The following is a 19,163-nucleotide window of genomic DNA, read 5'->3' as shown; positions in this document are numbered from 1 at the left end:
CCCTGGTGTCTCTCCCTGGTGTTCGTCTCTCTCCCCCAGGCCTGGAGCTTGTCTTTCTCAGGGCCCCGGGCCGCAGGGCTCTCCCTCAGCGATCTCTCTCTGGGCCATGACCACGCACACCTCGTAGACGCGGAAGGCGGCGAAGCCGGCCGCCACGATGCAGGAGCCCCCCAGGATGTACCACCAGTTGAACAGGCCGAAGGACACGCCCTTGACGATGCAGAAGAGGCCGAAACACACCAGGCCGATCATGGACAGGATCTGGACGCACACTGGAGGACTGGTCTCCTTCTCTCCCATGGCGCCGGCGGAGAGGAACTCCAACTCCCATCAACCCCCTGACCGGCTTCTCAACCTCTCTCCCCCCCTCCGTTAGATATGCTGAATCTCCTCGTGTGGAGAGACGGGTTACAAACGCATTCCTCTGCTACTGTAGGTTTGTCCACAGCCAAAGAGAGTGACAGTGCTGGCCCCTCTAACACACAATAAATTAGAAGATAGAGGTCTGTTAATCTTTATATACTCAAATAATCTGAGATTAGATTAGAGATTAGATTAGGCGTGAGTGGAGAATTCATTGGAGAAAGTGACTGAGAGGAGGGTTAGCATGGTGGCTTCTTATCAAAGCAGCCTAATCACACAGAGTGCACACTTACAATGAGCTCAGACTAATCAAATGTGTTTCTCTCAACGAACCCATCTCTCTCTCTCTCTCTCTCTCCCTCTCTCTCTCTCTCTCTCTCTATCCAGATCCCTACCCTTCTTAACCATGGAGTAAATGAGCCTGTGAAAATGACAAGACATTTTAATTAAAGGAATCAAAATAGACTTTATTGCTATACATGTGATGTTTACATTAAATTATGAACAGCTGAATATCTTAGTTTGTATCATATCATTCGACAAAAACAAACAACTCATTTGTTATATAAGGACGATTAAGGTAGTTCTGAATCCCCTTCCCAATAAAAGAGTGATAGAAAAGTATCAGTGTTTAGTTCACAGGAGTCTCGTTCGGATGGACAGCTCAGCATCTGAAGGTGTGCTTGTTGGCGGATGTAACGGTCCGATCTGTGGACTGACTGTATGTTGATTGTTTCAGAAGTGGATTGTTGCCAGCTGGGTTCACGTAGCCTGGGGTCCAGACATTCAAATACGTATTCCGGTTATCTTGTAAGAGAAACTCACTTCTTAGATCATCTGAGCATGAGACATTGTGGGACCAGGTGAGGAAACAGAACACAGGGATTCCGCTTAACATTCTGTACACCAACACATCCACTTCCTGTCACATCATTTGTATCACATAATGTCACGTTTGCTTGAAACTTGATATTTAAGCTGTGACATTGTTTCCTCGCATTCCCTCTACTTTAGAGTAGTTTGTTAACAAAGATGAAAGTGTAATCAACTTATTCAAATGTGATTTAATATACATCATTGCAATAAAAAAAAAGTGACCTCAGATGTCACCACATTAATGGTCCAAGCCTGGTGGTTGTTAGTCCAATCCATGTTATATTGCAAATCCTATGGTTCAAACTATCTACAAATATACTGTCTTTATAAAATCAACCAAACTATTTGGCAGTCTCCATGTCAAAAATGATCACAAGCAAGGGTACATCAATTACAGTAACACGTGATGTGATTTCACCTGTTCATTTCATAACTGACCATAAAGGCAGGTACTACAGACACGCAGGCGCTGTGTCTCAAGTATTATTGGAGATTCAATAAAACTATAACCAACACCAGATAAACGTCTGTAAATGTCCACATCATACTGCATCAGTGTAATAACCTCGAGCAGCATATTGCACAATCTGCTCCAAGAGTCTAAAATACAGAACTGGTTAATTACTATGACTGTAACGTTTCTGTTTACTCTTACACTGGAGAGACCTCTGGTGGACACACGAGGTACTCCATGCGTTCGCGTTCTTGGTAGGTCCATTTAGTCCTATGTAAGTCATCCAGATCAGTGTGTTCTCAGCGGGCTGTCGGAATCACACTGATGATGTCATCCCGCCTCTTTTCTGCTAGTCGGGGATCAGTGTCTCCGTGGTAACCGAGTGTAAACAAGGTGTCAGCTCCTCGGCGAGTTCCAGTGTTTGATCAGTGACACATCTTGGAAGTCATCTCTTTCTGGAACACGGAACACAGACACAGACATTTAGAACTGGGGCTGACAGCGACACAGACAGACAGAGATTTAGGTTTAGAACTTGGGAATGAGAAGAAGAAGCAGCAACTGTTTATTCCACTAACAAGCATACAGTAGGACCTGCGTTGGTGCATTTTCTAAATAAATCAAGTGTGTTGGAGTCAGTCTGCTAGTGTCGACGCACTCCGGTTGACGGAGGTGGACTGCATTCTAGAGTCACGTGAGCAGTGCATTAGCAGCTGGGCGGTGTTCTGACAGCTGTTGAGATGTGGGCAGATGTTCAGCCATTATCGAGCTCAATGGGGACAGTAAAACGCTAAACCCCAACAACACCTCCACCATCAACAATATCTGGGTCACACAGCCATGATAGCATTAACAAGCCCCTTCTCCCACGATGCACTGTGACTTCTCCGGTAGATTCTATCCTGGTGGGTTCTGTATGAGGCTTGATCCTGCTACATACTTCCCTCGACTGAACCACTCTGTCCAGATTACCCTCCTCTTCATCCCCTCTCTGTCTCTCTCCTCCTCCTCATCCCTCTCTGTCTCTCTCTCCTCTCCTTATCCCTCTCTCTGTCTCTCCTCCTCATCCATCCATCCATCTCTCTGTCTCTCCTCATCCCCCTCTCTCTGTCTCTCCTCCTCATCCCTTTCTCTCCTCTTCCTCCTCATCCATCTCTCTCTGTATCTCCTCCTCATCCATCTCTCTATCTCTCTTACCTCCTCATCCCTCTCTTTCTCCTCCTCCTTCTCCCTCTCTCCTCCTCATCCCTCTGTCTCTCTCCTCCTCATCCATCTCTCTGTCTCCTCTCCTCCTCCTCATCCCTCACTCTGTCTCTCTCCTCCTCCTCCTCCTTATTCCTCTCTTTGCCTCTCCATCTCTGTCTCCTCCTCGTCCCTCCCTCTCTGTCTCTCTCTCTCCTCATCCATCTCTCTCCTCCTCCTCCTCCTCCATCCCTCTCTCCTCCTCATCCCTCTCTCTCCGTCTCTCTCTCTCCTCATCCCTCTAACTCTCTATCTCTCCCTCTCTCTCTCTCTCTCCCCTAACTGAGCCAGTGAGAGTCAGTATTTGTGGTATTCAGTATTTGTGGTATTCAGTAAATCCTCAGGCAGCAGGAAGCCACCGGGGTCCATCTGTAGACTAGAGACTAGACCGGGTCTGTCTGCTGTCATCCCTCCCTCCAGCCTCATCCTACAGCCCATACATGCATGTCTTCATCCTATTATCATCCATCCCCTCAGCCTATAATCATCCAGCCCCAACGCCAGTCTGTTCTGACCCATTCCTAAACTCTGTCCTTGTTCTGACCTGTTCCTAAAGTCTGTCCTTGTTCTGACCTGTTCCTAAAGTCTGTCCTTGTTCTGACCTGTTCCTAAAGTCTGTCCTTGTTCTGACCAGTGTGGAGGGGCACATGAAAGGAGTGAAAGGACACCAAAAATCGCACCACGAAGGCTACAGTACATTCCGAATTATCTTTCACCGTCACGGAAAACAAAAACAGGCTTTGATGGCGACTCACACGGCCTCGGCGGAAATACGTTTTGTTTGTTCGTGTTTCGTCGGGCGAACGCCCGTTTTGTTTATGTTTCGTCGCTCCGGGCGAACGCACAGTAGAGTTCCACCGACGCGGTCGGTGCGTCACGCCGATCCTTCCACTGGACCTCCGAGGCCCGGGTAGTCCCGGCGAGGTTCGCGTCGGCGGTGACATTTACCGAGCCCGGTCATGGGGATCTCTTATGATAATCCGGAGAATGGAGCCTTTGTGAGCGCGCTTGTTTGCCAGGCTTGTTCTTCCCCCTCCCACCCCCCTACCGCGCTTCCTCGTCACCGGCGTTGTTTGTCCGCTGTTCCGTTGACAGAACCCCCGTTGTGTCGTGGCGTTCATCGCGGCGGGGGGGTGTGTGGGGGTGCCGGGGGGGGTGTGTGTGTATGAGTTGGAGGGAGGACTGAATATCTCTCTGTAGCGTTTAACTGTGGCGCGTCTGTCGTGATCACCGGCGGTATTTTCATTGTGAGACGTAGAACGGGGCATTCCTATGCAGATGGGTGGTGGGATACGGGGTTGTGTGTGTAGGTGTGGTTGTACGGGCGTCGACGTGGGACCCGGAGCGTCAGATTCCTCCCGCCGGTCTTTCCCTAGAATTAAATGGGCGGAGCTACGTGCCTACGCCCCTATCTTTTTTTTTCTCTAAGACGTTATTTCCTCACAGCAACCCACAGGTGACACTTGCGGACTCATAAACTCCCAGAAGCCCCGAGGCAGCTGACTACAGATCTAACAGATCTGCTCCGAAGCTGCTCCGATGCGCCGTGGCCTCTCGCGACTCACGTTCCAAGATGTGAAGACCCGAAAAGCTTTTACCGTCCGTTTCATCACGACCACAAATTGTAAATTCTCCTTCAGCGACCTACGTCTCCGGCAGCCTTCTGACAATAACACCTGCAATATAATACGACCCGGCAATATGGCCGCCGGAGGTGATATCAGATACAGGGCATGTGGCGACGCTCTCTCCTCTGCTGAGGTGCAGTGTGGCGTGGGGAGGCCCCGGGGCCCCGTGACCGGTTCCCCCGTACTCACCAGAGGCTCCAGCTCCTTGCGGTCGATGAGGTTGAGCTCGGTGCCGAAGAAGTAAAAGTGCTTGTAGCAGGTGTTGACGTGCGCCTCGGCTCCCATGAGAATGATCCGGTCGAAGTGATGGATGTAGACGTGGACAAAGACCCTGAAGAGCCGACACAGGATCTTCTTACAGATCTGGATGAAGTTCTTGGGGAAGGGGATCCCTGAGGGGGTTGGTGGGAGAGAAAGATGGGGGGGGAGAGAGAGAGAGAGAGGGGGGGGCGAGTGGTTGGGGGAGAAAGAGGGAGGGAGAGAGAGAGAGAGAGAGAGAGGGGGGGGTGGTTGGGGGAGAAAGAGGGAGGGAGAGAGAGAGAGAGAGAGAGAGAGAGAGAGAGAGAGAGAGAGGGGAGAGTGGTTGGGGGAGAAAGAGGGAGGGAGGGAGAGAGAGAGAGAGGGGGGGGGGGTCGTTGGGGGAGAAAGAGAGAGGGGGGAGTGAAGGAGAGAGGGGCAGAAAGAAGGAGAGAGAGAGAGAGGTGACGAGTGGGGGAGAGAGAACGAGAGAGAGAGAGAGAGAGAGAGATTGGTTAAATTCTGGCTCATAAATAATAATCGCCATAGGTTCCAGATGACATAGTGGCCATGCACTGACCCAGTCCTCTCGGTGTGATAAGTGAGTGGCCATAGCCTGATGTCTTCCGACATCTTGGTGTCAAACACAGGGCAGTGTGCTTGCTAATGCATGGCCCGGAACACGGAGCATCTGTGTGTGTGTGTGTGTGTGTGTGTGTGTGTGTGTGTGTGTGTGTGTGTGTGTGTGTGAGGCTCAGGCCTGAATCAGGCTGGGTTCCATGCTGTCAAACCTCCCCATGTTCTCAGCGTTACGTTGCTTTGTATGAAAAATGGTGTATAAATGAACATTATTATCATCCAAACATTTCTGTCACAGAACTTATTACTGCTTTTAGCCAAAGCCACTAACCATGTTTTTGAGCTAGCGTTGGGGATTTAGCACACAACGGTAGGCGACGATTGAAGCGGCGTGGTAGAATTTCAGGCTACTTGTTAGCGTCCAGAACCGGCGACCTTTCGACGACCTTTGGTCAGACGCCCTAACCACCGGGCTAGCTACCTGCCTGTCATCGCTGCATCATCAGAACATCATCACAACTCAAACCTCCCGTCCCCGCCCAGCCGAGAGAGGACAGACGTCACGTGTGTGAACCAGCAGCTCAGTACCGGAGCGTGTTTGGGAACGCTGCCGCAGAGCTTAGCAGCCACGCTGCGTGGGGAGGGATGGCGCCCGTGTTCGCACGCCGCTCGGCTACAGCAGCTCATGGTAGAGGGTCGAGGATCACGTGACCGAACGCTGTTGTGCTTGAAGAGTGACCATAACAAGAGACTGCACTTCTACCTCAGCAGAACTCTATAACTACGCAATCGTTCACCTCTGAGGAATATACAGGTGCATCTCAGAAAATTAGAATATTGTGAAAAAGTTCATTATTTTAATTTAATTCAAAAAGTGCAAATTTCATATATTATAGATTCATTACACATGTAGTGAAATATTTCCAGGCTGATTGCCTCCATGCCACGCTCCATATTGATGCAGTAATTTGTGCAAAAGGAGCCCTCACCAAGTATTAAGTGTATAAATGAACATACTGAACATACTGTACAATCATAAAGATTCAAACAAAAAAGGCTTGAAATATTTCACTTTGTGTAATGGATCTATAATACATGACAGTTTCACTTTTTGAATGAAATTACGGAAAATAATGAACATTTTCACAATATTCAAATTTTTGGGATGCACCTGTATGTCACTACATACAGTGTCACCCCCCCCCCCCCCCCCCACCAGGAAAACAGGCCACAGTACCACCCAGTGGCCCAATCCCACAGCCTGTAGAGACATGAACATTCATTACATACCGGAACAGCCCACCTGGCAAAGCCCGGACACCGCGGCTTTGTAGTTTGGAAATAAGTCAGAGTTTTTTCATTGTGCCACGTATATCTGGAATCAAGGTTATTCTGTTCCTGATGTGAGAGTTACGAGTCCTTGTTCTGCCCTGTCCTTTTCTGACAGGCAGGTGGCAGCAGAGAGCTCAGCTGCAGGTGTGTGTGTGTGTGTCTGTGTGTGTGTGAGTGTGTGTGAGTGTATGTGTGTGTGTGTGTGTGTGCGCTTGTGTATATGTGTGTGAGGGCATGAGTGTGTGTGTGTTCACGTGTGCATACAGGCAGAACCAGGCTGAGCTGAGGCTGTCATGATGTCATCCACCCCGATCCTCCTCCACTCCCTCTAGCGCCTCAACCCTCTCCTCTCTCTCTGCCAGGAGCGCTCATCCGCCCGCCAGGACCGCTCATCCGCCCACGCCATCGCCCTCCGCCCGCCGCCATCACCCTCGACCACCTCACTGGCTAGCGGGCGCTTACACCACCGACCAATTAGCTGTGTCGCCCGACCGATGCCCCGACCAGTCTACCCTCCGTGGCTAGGTTGGGTTTGGGGAGGTTTTAGGGACGCACTGGTAAACCGCGCTCACTCGTGACATCATCCATCCGTTACTCACGGTCCTAATACTGGATAAGCAGCTCAGAAGGCCTCAGAGGCCCCCGGGGGATTAGAAACCACTCTGTCCTCATCCTCTGTCCTCATCCTCTGTCCTCGTCCTCCGCTGCTAACAGGCTGGGTGAAGGGGGTGGAGCTACTGAAGCAGAGACTCGTCATGACTGAGGTAGATCCATTGAGAGTTTGGCAGGCAGGCAGACAGACAGACAGACAGACAGGCAGACAGACAGACAGACAGGCAGGCAGACAGGCCGACAGACAGACAGGCAGACAAGACAGGCAGACAGGCAGACAGACAGATAGACAGGCAGACAGGCAGGCAGACAGAGCAACAAGCAGACCAACCAGTAGACAGACACACACACACACACACACACACACACACACACACACACACACACACACAGACAGCTACGGCACACACAATAGCTCATACTACTGACTACATACTACTCACTCATAACTGAGGTAGATCCATTGAGAAATTGGCAGACAGGCAGACAGACAGACAGGCAGACAGACAGGTAGACAGACAGGTAGACAGACATGCAGACACACACAGAGACAGACAGCTAGGGCACACACAATAGCACACACCTAGTCTCCTACCCCCCCCCCCAGATACAACAGAACAGTCTAGTGTGCGCCAGCCCCAACTCAGTACCCCCTCATCGTCCAGGCTCCTGTGTTGTTGTGGGCTGTGGAGAAATAACATATCAGCGACCCAATTACAGGTCAACTGACACAGACCAGGGGTACAGCAGGGTGATTATTATGGTCTGTGGCCACATCAGGCCACCACCAGACCCACAGATGCACAGCTGGCCCAAGCCAGCCAAACAAAAGGCCTCATACACAGACTCCGGACGATGCGTCATCATAACACACGTGGCAGAACCATAACAATTCCGGAGCGTGGCCGCGAGCCTGCTGCAGACCGCGGCCCCATAAAGTATGAATGCGCTGACGTAACCCCCGTCCGAGTCTCCCCCGAGGCCAGCGTCACATCATGAGGCACGAGCGCCACCCCCCCCCCACCCCCCCACCCCCCCTAGCCGCTGAGGATGTTCCTGACCTCGGCTGTGAGCTGCCGTCTTGCCTCACGCCGAGATCCGCGTGCCCCCGGTGTGTGTGCGTGTGTGTGTGTGCGCAAGTGTGTGTGCATGAGCGTGTGAGTGGGCATGAGATTGTGAGTGAGTGAGAGTGTGTGCTTGTGCAGTGCGTGTTAGATTGTGAGAGTGTATATGAGATTATGAGTGAGTGTGTGTTAGATTGTGAGAGTGTATATGAGATTATGAGTGAGTGTGTTAGATTGTGAGTGTGTATATGAGTGTGTGTGTGTGTGTGTGTGTGTGTGTGTGTGTGTGTATTGGGGGGGGGGTAGGAGAGCAGAGGGAGGGGGTTGATAGAAGAATGTGAAGGGGCTTGAGGGACAGTGGAGAGGAGAGAGAAAGAGGGGAGACAGCAGGGAGGTGTTGATGGAGGGGGGAGGAGAGAGGGGGAGGGACTAGAGGGGTACTGAAGGGGGGAGGAGGCGGAGCTGAGAACTTCCTTCCAGCCAGGAAGCAGGGGAGAGAAGGGGAGGGGGGCAGAGCTGTGAAGAAGTGAAGAAAGGAGGGGATCAAAGTGAAAGAAAGACCTGCAACCCTGCGGCTGCCCTCCCCTCCCCTCCCTCCTAGCGCTCCTCCCACCTCCCCTCCCTCCTCCTCTCCCAACCCCCCAACCCTCCCACCTCTCACCTCTCCTTCCTCCTCCTCTCCCAACCCTCTCTCCCCCCTCTCCTTCCCTCCCAACCCTCTCTCCTCTCATCCCTCCTCCTTCTCCTCCTACCTCTCCTCCCTCCACTCATAGTTAGTGTCCTCCTCTCCTCCAGATCTCTCCTCCCTTCCTCCAACTTTATTCTCCTTTCTCTTCCTCTCCTCCTCCTCCCTCCAACTCCTGTTGTTTTTGCCGATCAAGCGTGCAACTACCATCCCATTCAGTTCAACAGGACTGTCCAGATATTGCCAACCCTCCCTCGGTCTCGCTGACTGAAGCCTGGTTAACCCAGTCAGGACCCCTCTGAGCAGAGCTACACTAGACATCCCTTCTATGACCTTGATTTCACCCGAAAGATGATCACTGATCCAAGTACAGGAGATCAGTGTGTGATTACGTGTGTGTGTGTGTATGTGTGTGTGTGTGTGCGTAGGTGATCCATCAGTAAGAGGCCGGGCCGGGGGGCGAGACCCGACAGGACCCGTGGGAGAGGACAGGAAGTACCACCGTGGTGGGGAGGAGAGAGAGAGAGAGAGAGAGAGAGAGAGAGAGATGGAGGGAGAGAGACATACTGTCTGCAGGCACAGAGGTTATCTGACATACAATACTGACCCACCACCTCAGACCGGCTCAAGGTGAGAGAGAGAGAGAGAGAGAGAGATGGAGAGAGAGAGACAGAGAGAGATGGAGAGAGATGGATAGAGAGAGGGAGAGAGAGAGATAGAGAGAGAGACAGAGAGAGTTGTAGAGAGAGAGACAGAGAGAGTTGTAGAGAGAGAGAGAGAGAGAGAAAGAGAACATGTATTGCCACACATTAGGGAGAAACTCAGTACATTTCTATAGCGTGAAGACGACAGGCCAGCAGGATGAATAGGACCAGCAGGACCAGTGAGACCAGTCCACCCACCTGCCCACGACAACGTAGCACGATACCTAGCAGAAAAACTGTGACCAGGTTCTCTAAATATAGCGGTACAGAACACAGACTGGACCGCGGGTTGAGGTTAGAAGCAGGGAGGGGAGGTTGGCCGTCTTTGGTGGCGCGCGTCCCGGCTTGTGTGCCAGCCTTGGACGGACAGCAGGAGAATCCTCTTAGTCTGGAGCGGCAGCAACACGACAGATGGTCCGTGTGAGGAGGAGTTCCAGGAGAGCACAGGAGAGAGAGCCAATCATGTGCGAGAAGAGCACAGAGGGAGCCAATCACGTGCCAGAAGAAAACAGAGAGAGCCAGTCACGTGCAAGAAGAGCACAGAGACAGCCAATCACGTCCCAGAAGGGCACGGGGAGAGCCAGTCACGTGAGGGCTGCCAGAAGAGCACAGAGAGAGCCAATCATGTGCCAGAAGAGCACAGAAACAGCCAATCACGTGCCAGAAGGGCACGGGGAGAGCCAGTCACGTGAGGGCTGCCAGAAGGGCTCAGAGAGAGCCAATCACATGGCAGGAGAGCACAGGGAGAGCCAATCACGTGACGGTTGCCAGTACAGGACAGTGACGGCAGAAGTTGTACGGGATCAGCTTCACGTGATGACGAGCCCTGAGTCATACAGAGATATCTGAGCCTGTATCTAATATAGGGATCCAACACAGAATACACTCAATCTTCAACTCACATTTTTTGTAAGATCATTAGATATCTGTAAAATCCACAATTTCACTGATGATATCCTACTCTTTATAAGCCAGGAAAATATGTGCCTTTTCACATATAAACGTTAATAATGAATGTACAGTCGGCAAACGTTTCCGAATGGCCACTGATGAGGAAGTATTTTTGTTGTTGTTGTGACAGTGAGCTACGGTAGCAGAGAAACGCTGCTCTGGGCTAGTGTGCTGCTGTTGCTACGCTGGCTCCAAGGGTTCACGTCCTGGCCTCTGTCAGAGTGAGGGCATCCACACACACACACACACACACACACACACAACACACACACACACACACACAGCCGGGGGTAATGAGTATGTTCCTAACTGGATAATAAGAGGCCAGAGCGTCTGGGTAGCCATTATTAGCCCATTGCTGGGTCCGTCCGAGCGGAGAGATGGAGAGAATAGACCGGCACGTCTATTCACTGTGTTCGGCTTCTGTGAAGAGACCGGGAGGTTTTGGAAGGACATGAAAAGCCCTGTGTCCTCTCTCCCAGTTCACTGGTCAACCCAGCAATTCGCTAAAAATGAACGGGGTCCTCGCGGGATACGCCAGATTTATATTTGCTTTTCCTGACCAACTGAATGGTGCCCTGTTGATGGGAGCTACGCCTCTAGTATGTCTGCTCGCTATGACGCTCTGGGTCATCTCAACAGAGCTAGCCACAGCCCAGGGCAGCTCCATGGACACACACACACCCGCGAAAAAAACGTGGCGACAAATTAAGACATGAGTGAAGCGTCAGGTATGTTTCACTGAATTCTGCGGATGGTTACGGTTAGGGATGCACTGATTGCAAAATTCTGGGCCGATACCGATGCCGATGTTTAAAATAACAATCTGGCCGATGGCCGATGCCGATGGCCGATGTTTATTTTATTTTATTTTTATTCCCCCTTTTGTGCCAGGGAAACGAAGAAATGATGCCTGCTTTTCAAATGGCCAGTAAGATCTGATGTGTTAAAATCCTTGGCTGTAGTACCTCCTCTTGAAATGTCACTTAAACAAGTTTTACAAGTTGCATAGCGCATATCTTTGTCTGAGATGGTGAAATATCCCCACACGGCATGTTTACAGTATCGGCTTTTCGGCATCACAGCGAAAATACTATTTTCTTGATATGTAAACTAAAGACGGCCACCGATCCTCTTAAAAGAGATGAGCAGACAGCGAACGCGTCTGGCAAAGATCTTAAAGGGTCACGGAGGGGTCACCCTGGGGGTACTGCAGATGGTAGGACTCAGGAAGTCACATCCTGGGGTCAGGAAATACCCCCGCCGCCACAGACCGTGTGACACGGACGGAGCTGAGGCGACGCGGCTCTTTCCTGTGGCGTGAACTTTGACCCGGCGCCCGCCCGTGTGTTTAACTGATCCTCTAGGGAGATTCGTTCCAGGATCGAAGGGACCAGTGTGTTTCCGTCTTGCTGCTCTGTGAGCTTCCGTTCCAATGGAGCAGCTAGTCCCAGTTCCGTCTGAGCCTATCCTGATGATAGGAGATCTAATCCAGGTCTACAGCTGGTTCCGAACCGAGTGAGGGGTAGAGTGCAGATTACAGGCACGGTGAACACTTGTGTGTGTTCGGCTGAGCCCTCTGTAATCCTGTTTACCAACGCGAGCACGAAGGCCTCCGGTCTGGGCCTGTCCTGCCGAGCTCAGAACCCCAAGAGTGCCACTCAGCTACGGGCAGCAGAGCCAGAACTGACCCAGAACTGACCCAGAACCGGCCCAGGGACCAGTCAGTTCTCCTCACACCCCTGAGAGACAGGTCTCTTTAGCATGTACTCCCTGTACCGTCCACCGAGAAAGGTAGGCTATGCTGACACTCACGCGCTTGCTCTAACAAAACACAAACACACACACACACAGGTGACTGACACACACACACACACACACACACACACACACACACAGGTGACTGACACACACACACACAAGAAGCTGAACCGCCGGATCAATCTCTGGGTTGGTCTGTTTGAGCTCGGCCCTCCCGACGCCACAGTCAGTCTGCCTGTTCTGGTAAAACCAGATTATTCTGGCTGTAATCTAAGATCCCGGTAAAATATCCCGTTACCGCCAAATGTAGGGAAGTGTCTCGACAAAACTACTGGCCCGACTCTGCAGCCATTCAGATTCGTCAGAGTTACACCGACAGGCTGTTTGTCAAAAAGTGACACATCCGTAACTCCTTGTCCCTGTCGGATCAGATAGCGTCATCTGTCTGGCTCGTGTCAGACACAGCCGGGGGGGGACCTAATGTCTCGTTCCCCGAGGCACTACCTTTAAACCCGGAGGGCAGAGGTCAGCGTCGGGGGTGGTGGTTACCTGCATCATCAAGGGTGACCCCTAGCCTCGATCTGACACTGACACCCTCCTCTGTGACCGAGACAAAGAACGCTGACCAGACACAGGTTCCCGTCAGACACTGGGGGGGGTTGTGCTCCCTTTGTGGAGGTGGTAGAAGTTGTGTGACCATGTGGCAGCGTTGTGCTGTGCCCAGCTTTGTATGAACAGTGTGTGTGTGTGTGTGTGTGTGTCCCTCTACCCCTGTGACGCTCCCCCCATATGTATCCATGTGCCCCCCCCCCCCACCCCAAGGCTGTAGCTGCAGAAGAGCATACTGTACATTCTCAGTCAACTTCCCTTGTTAAAAAGAGGGGTCAACGAGAGAGATGTGTTCACCTGCTTTAACAGGCCGCTGGGGTGACCTGAGTTGACCTGGGGTGACCGGGGTGACCTGCGGACGTAGCGAGCGACTGCCGGAGCATGATCTGCCTGGGTACCCTAATCCCGGAGGGAAAGGAACGATCTGGAAGCCCCCAGTGATCCATGAACAATCCAGGTTTATGTTAATCTCTTCCTGCTGACTATTCTAAGAGGTTTAATCCCCCCCTCTCTCCTCCCCTTCACTGACCCAATAACCTGGACCGATGTCACCCAAACACGCAGACTGACACACACACACACACACACACACACACACCTGGTGGACTGACACGCGAACACAGGCAGGTCTCCTGCTTAATAACAGGTATTTCAAGGTCCGTAATCCTCCCGACACGATGCCTCCAGGACAATGCCCTGGCTGTTGGGGATGATAACGGCGTTGTTCAACTTTTAGCCCTGTGACTGCTCATTGTTCCTGGATGTTCAATCAAACATAGGCTCCTCCCACATCACGTGTAGGAGGGGGGGGGACATGCCAAGGGATGAATAATTCATGTCTAGCTGATGGCACACAGGAACCTAAAAGAGAGAGAGAGAGAGAGAGAGAGAGAGAGAGAGAGAGACAGAGAGAGAGAGAGACCAAGAGAGTGAGATAGACAGAGAGGAAGAGACAGAGAGAGAGAGACCAAGAGAGAGAGGGACAGAAAGACAAAGAGAGAGACAGAGAGAGAGACCAAGAGAGAGAGAGAGAGAGAGAGAGAGAGAGAGAGAGAGAGAGAGAGAGAGACAGAGACGGAGAGTGCTGACGGTCGTCTGTGTCTCAGGTGCTCCTTCAGAGAGAGACCAGCTGCTCTCTGGTTTCTCTGAGAGAGAGAGATGGCTAAAGTAAGCCGGTCGTTGCCTACAGGGATCTGGTATCACTGCATAATTCACCGACTGGGCGCCGATAGTGTTTCTATCCAGTGACATGCAGCCATGACCCCCCCCCCCCCATCACGACCTGATGACCCTGGAGCCTCAGCGCACCGCACATCAGCGCCGCCACATAAAGGGCCTCCGTACGGCGCGTCACGCCAGCCGGTTCTCTGTCTCACTCCGCTAAACAGAGGATCTAATCCTGCCTTTGTCCCTGTTCCCCCGTGGGACTAGTGCAGCGGTGGCACCGTGGTGTTTCGTCAGCCGAAAGCGGCCTGGAAAACAAAGCCACGGCGGCAGGTTGTTTGTAAACAGATCTCTCGGGCGTGCGCGTGGCGTGTAAACAACTTTGTGGGTTTGTGATCTTGTGACCAGAGCTGTAATAGATAAATAATAATAATAGATTTCACCAGCTGATGATGAAAGACTCTACCACTGTTGTGACTCTGCCACTGACTCTGCCACTGACTCCGCCACTGACTCCGCCACTGACTCCGCCACTGACTCCGCCACTGCTCCTCTAAGAGAGCTTCCTGATTGGTCCAGCCTGTTTGACTCACTGAGACAGAGAAGTGAGAACAAGTCCTACTGTCCTCCTCTGACTCGGAGTAGAGTGCTGTATTTATTAACCCATGTGCGCAGTAGTAGTGAACAGGTACTAGTTTTAGACCGTATCGCCGTGAGTTTTCCATAAGATTGGACATGAAAACTGCAGTTTTAGAACTTTACGTCGGGAACAAAACATTGAAACCTTGTTCTAAAAGAACATGAAAATGTAATACTACAGCACAGGCCTCCTTCTGATACATCTATGCTACAGGGGAGAGTTGTAACACTGCTACAGATTACCGTTCCTTTCATCAGACAGACAGACAGACAGACAGATAGACAGATAACTATCTTAGTTACATTATTGGGTGGAAATTCCCGAGATTCCCGGCTCCCTGATTGTAACTCACCTACGCAGGTGGGAAAGATGTCCTCGTTGTTGATCTGGACCTCGATCCAGTCCATCAGCAGGCTCATGTACTTGGGCGCCGGCAGCGCCGTGGGCTTCTTGTACTTGTGGTCGTCCTGCCAGCGGTACTCGTACCTGGGGCCGCCCGACATCACGGGGCAGCTCTTCTCCGTGCAGAACTCGCACACGGTGCCGTAGATGAGGTTGATGCGGTTGAAGAAGTCCACCACGTGCACCGCCACCCAGTCGTTGAGGTCCTCGCCGTGCGGGAGCAGCACGGCGGCACGGAGGTCCACGCCCGAGTTCAGCGACGCCTGGGCCTTCTTGTGCAGCTCGAAGCGCTGCGTCCCCGGGTCGAACTTGCGCTTGGGCCGGAAGGTCCTGTCCTTGTTGAACACCTGCTTGAGGGCGATGGACATGTCGGCGGGGAGCTGGGGGCGGGGCAGGGGAGTGAGGAGGGCGTCGGCTGCGGGGAACAGCCGGGGTTTGTTGGCCGGCCGGGGAGGCGTAGCCCTGGCGGACAGGCAGGCGCCAATAGTCGCTCCGGAGGGAGGCGGTGGCTCGTCGCGAGGAGGAGGAGGAGGAGAAGCTGGGGTCACGGTCTCTTCGGCGGTCCCACGGCTCAATTAGAACATGTTCTCCTGTGGGAGAACAGAAGGACTGTCAGATAGGGCTGCACAATATATCATTTATGCATGGCCATCGCAATGTGCACATGCGCAATAGTCACATAGCAAGGGCCTGCCATGTTTTTCTCTTTTTTCCCCTGCCATGTTAACTCAAAACATGTCATGCTACAAACTTTTTGCTCAACTTTTTCATTTTGATGACTGTCAAAAACTAAGAGACGCATTATTAGTAGGCGTTTTGGAACGCAGTCAAGACACTTGGCTACCGGTGTAAGCAGACGCGAGGATCACTGTTTAGTTCTAACCTCATATAGGACATAGTCCTGTATGTTTACAAGTTTGCTTATTTCTGTTTTAAACAAACAAAATATATTACAATATATATCGCAAAAAATTGCATCGCTGCAATGTATGTTTTCGTCAATATCGCCCAGCCCTACTTTCAGAAGACATGTTCTCTCACGAGTCGTAGGTATTCTGTATCTCTCTAATCCGCACGCAGCTATCTAAGGCCTGTGGGAAAACACAGAGGGGGTTTCAACAGGGAGTCCCCTTGCATGCCAAGCCCTAAGCTGCTTCTCCTTTCAAGTTTAGACAGGAACGTTCTGAAACGGGAGCGACCTGACCTCCTTACCTTGACTTTAAATCATGATTTTTGATGTAATCATTTTGGCGATATATCAGGCAGTGGAACGGACCGAGCCCCCTCTCTCTCTCTCTCTGAGGTGGTGGTGGTGAAGCAGACAGGCACCACAGAAGTGCATTGTGTGCGAATGTTAAATCTAGGGTTTCCGTCGGCTGATATCTGTGTCGAGATCTTGTTGCCACTTGTCCTAACCCGGCGGAATGGATGCTTCTAGCGTGATGTCAGCGTCAAGAGAGGCTGTTCAAAGCAAAAGTCTGTCAGCGCTGCATTCACACTCACACTCCAAGAGCTCTGGGAGAGAAAACTAATCATACTTTTAGACTTTTAACTACATTGCAAAAAAACAAAAACAAAAAACAATAACATAAAATGTGGTCTATGAGGACAAAAGAGGACTAAACATCTGTAAATTAAAATTCAAAAAATAAGCCAATAGGAGACTCCATTGAGGGCGGTCTGGGCGGGAACGCTGCCTGACCAGACCTGACCTCAACCCTGCTTTCCTAGCATGGCGACGACCTGAGTCATCAATTTTATTTCGCTGCACTGTTTCGTACACTCCGTAATTCATCTAAAATAAAACCAGGCATCCGAACACCACTTTCCCCTGACTGCTTCAGAATCAGTCTGGTCCCACGCTCGCTCTCTCTCTCCCTTCCAGGCCTGACTCTCTCTCTCTCTCTTGCTTTCTCTCTTTTTTTTCTCTTTCACTGTGTGTGTGTGCTGTGTGTGTGGGCGTGTGTGCGCGTGTGTATGCGGGTGAGTCTCTGACGCACCATTAGTCTTCAAATGGACCCTTCACGGGGACGCGACAGTGATATTTACTCTGAGTGAGCTGGTTTGGCTAGGTGCTCGTCCACAAACACCGTGGAAGAAGCCCTGACCCCAGAAGAACTCCTCGTCCATCTGCGTCTCCGACACTTTGACAACACCGGGACAGAGATTTACGTCCTCCTCCCGTCCCCTTCCTTCTACAGGACACGGTCAAGCAGAAAGGGAAGTGATGGATAGTGTGCAGTCAAACGTGAGGGCTATTGCTTTACATTGCCGTGTATTGATTGGAATAGCCTCACTGCAATTGATTGGCAGTGTCACTTTCATTTCCTGTTTTGGGTACTCTGATGACTAAAGGGTTGAGAACAAAGATTATGTTCAGGGAGATTAGCAAGAGATGTCCCAAGACAAATTCAGTACAAAAGGTAGAAAATACATTAAAGACGATGTATATGAAAGAAAAATAACATTTTGAACTAACAGTAGCCTACACTACATTATACATACATACATACTTTATAGATAAGGTCATTCATAAGATCAGAAGCCTCAAAACCAAAACCACAGCAAAGCGAGATCTGAAGATAGCAAATTCTAGCAACTCCTGAAGGACTTGAAATGCAGCATTTACGAAGCCAGCCTTGATCTCGGAGGAAGAGATCTGAGGTGTCTCTCCTCGAACCAGACTGCTTCCAGGAGAGACAAAGGACTCCACCCTCCTGATCACAGATACGTCGACTGGTCAGGTCAGTAAACCACGTACTATAGTATGTAGTACGTACATCACTCTATAGACCTGCTGAAAAGTAGCCTAGTTGAGGTAGCCGAGTGTACTACTACACACCAGAACTCATAAGTGCATCTCCTTTCTCCTTTCTAAACGAAGAGCTTCAATCAATCAATCAAAGCTTTATTTGTATAGCGCATTTCATACCCAGAAGCAGCACAATGCACTTTACAGAGAACAAGGGAGGTGGGCATAGGTCCCACCCCTACATACTCCAGAGGGAATTGTAGAGGGAGCTTAGCCCAGTGCTAAAGCGAAAGTGCAAGAACAGCGGAGTATAAATACAGTAGCTAAACACAAAGTTTCAGTAAAACGGCAAGAACAGCTAAATCCCCCCCCCCCCCCCCTTCTCCCCAACCTGGGTGGCAATAAAGACTCTGGAAGACTCTCAGGTGTCTGGTCGCTATAGAAACGGAGGTTTACATGCTGCTCTTCACATACCAGAGAGTCAGTGTTATAGACCTGGCTGTGATCACCAATGACTCTGATGGCTGACAGCCGGGGCAGGAAGTGACTCACACGCTGACGTTTAAAGGTTCGCCAGAGAAGAAGAATGTTTGTGTTGACTGCAGGGAGTGCTTTCTACAGAGACGTCTTCTAAATCATTGATGTCTCCCGGTAGGGAGGGGCAGAGAGGGATGATGCTCTCTTATGGACTTTTAAAGAGGCCTCCTCACAAGGTCCTTATAGAACTGATATTCTCATGTACTGTAGAGTACTGGACCTGTACAGTGAAGAGTCTTTAAACAGAGCTTGGATCCTGGACTGTTCAGAATTCACAAGGATAACAATTCAAAATGCAGTTTAATGAGGAAGGGATACTAGTAACTTAACCTAGTAATTTATTTGGGTGCTCAGCGAACCTCTCCCTGCTCAAGGCCAGACCTCTTTTCAAGTCCTGTTGAAGACCTAACAAAGTCTGGAAATACAAGTAAACATGGGAGTTATTTTTCTTTTTTCAAATTTAAAAAAAAATTCTTATGAACATTGCTCACTAAAAGCGACGGTTATTCATCAAATGGTGATACTGTATACAGCATAAGGGCAAATGAAACTAGATACAGAAATGGAAAGA

General features: G+C 50.8%; 1 protein-coding gene across 2 annotated transcripts; it reads right to left on the bottom strand.

Moving 5' to 3' along the window:
- Positions 1-1,817: 1,817 nt before the first annotated feature.
- Positions 1,818-15,671, bottom strand: LOC311311874 (MOB kinase activator 3B; the record flags this gene model as incomplete). Of its 2 annotated transcripts, none has more annotated exons than XM_084441668.1 (3): positions 1,818-2,159; positions 4,749-4,955; positions 15,254-15,671. In XM_084441668.1, the coding sequence occupies 3 exons, from the start codon at positions 15,669-15,671 to the stop codon at positions 2,119-2,121; spliced, it is 666 nt and encodes a 221-aa protein (XP_084297794.1). In that variant the 3' UTR covers positions 1,818-2,118. The 2 variants fall into 2 exon arrangements, with proteins under 2 accessions (XP_084297794.1, XP_084297793.1); XM_084441667.1 differs by having other exon boundaries at positions 1,818-2,148; positions 4,753-4,955.
- Between the last annotated feature and the right edge of the window lie 3,492 nt (positions 15,672-19,163).

This window comes from Borostomias antarcticus (assembly GCF_949987555.1).
Source record: "Borostomias antarcticus genome assembly, chromosome: 8".
NCBI classification, from domain to species: Eukaryota; Metazoa; Chordata; class Actinopteri; order Stomiiformes; family Stomiidae; genus Borostomias; species Borostomias antarcticus.
The sequence above is the reverse complement of the archived record's forward strand: the minus strand, read 5'-3'. Positions and strand labels throughout refer to the sequence as shown.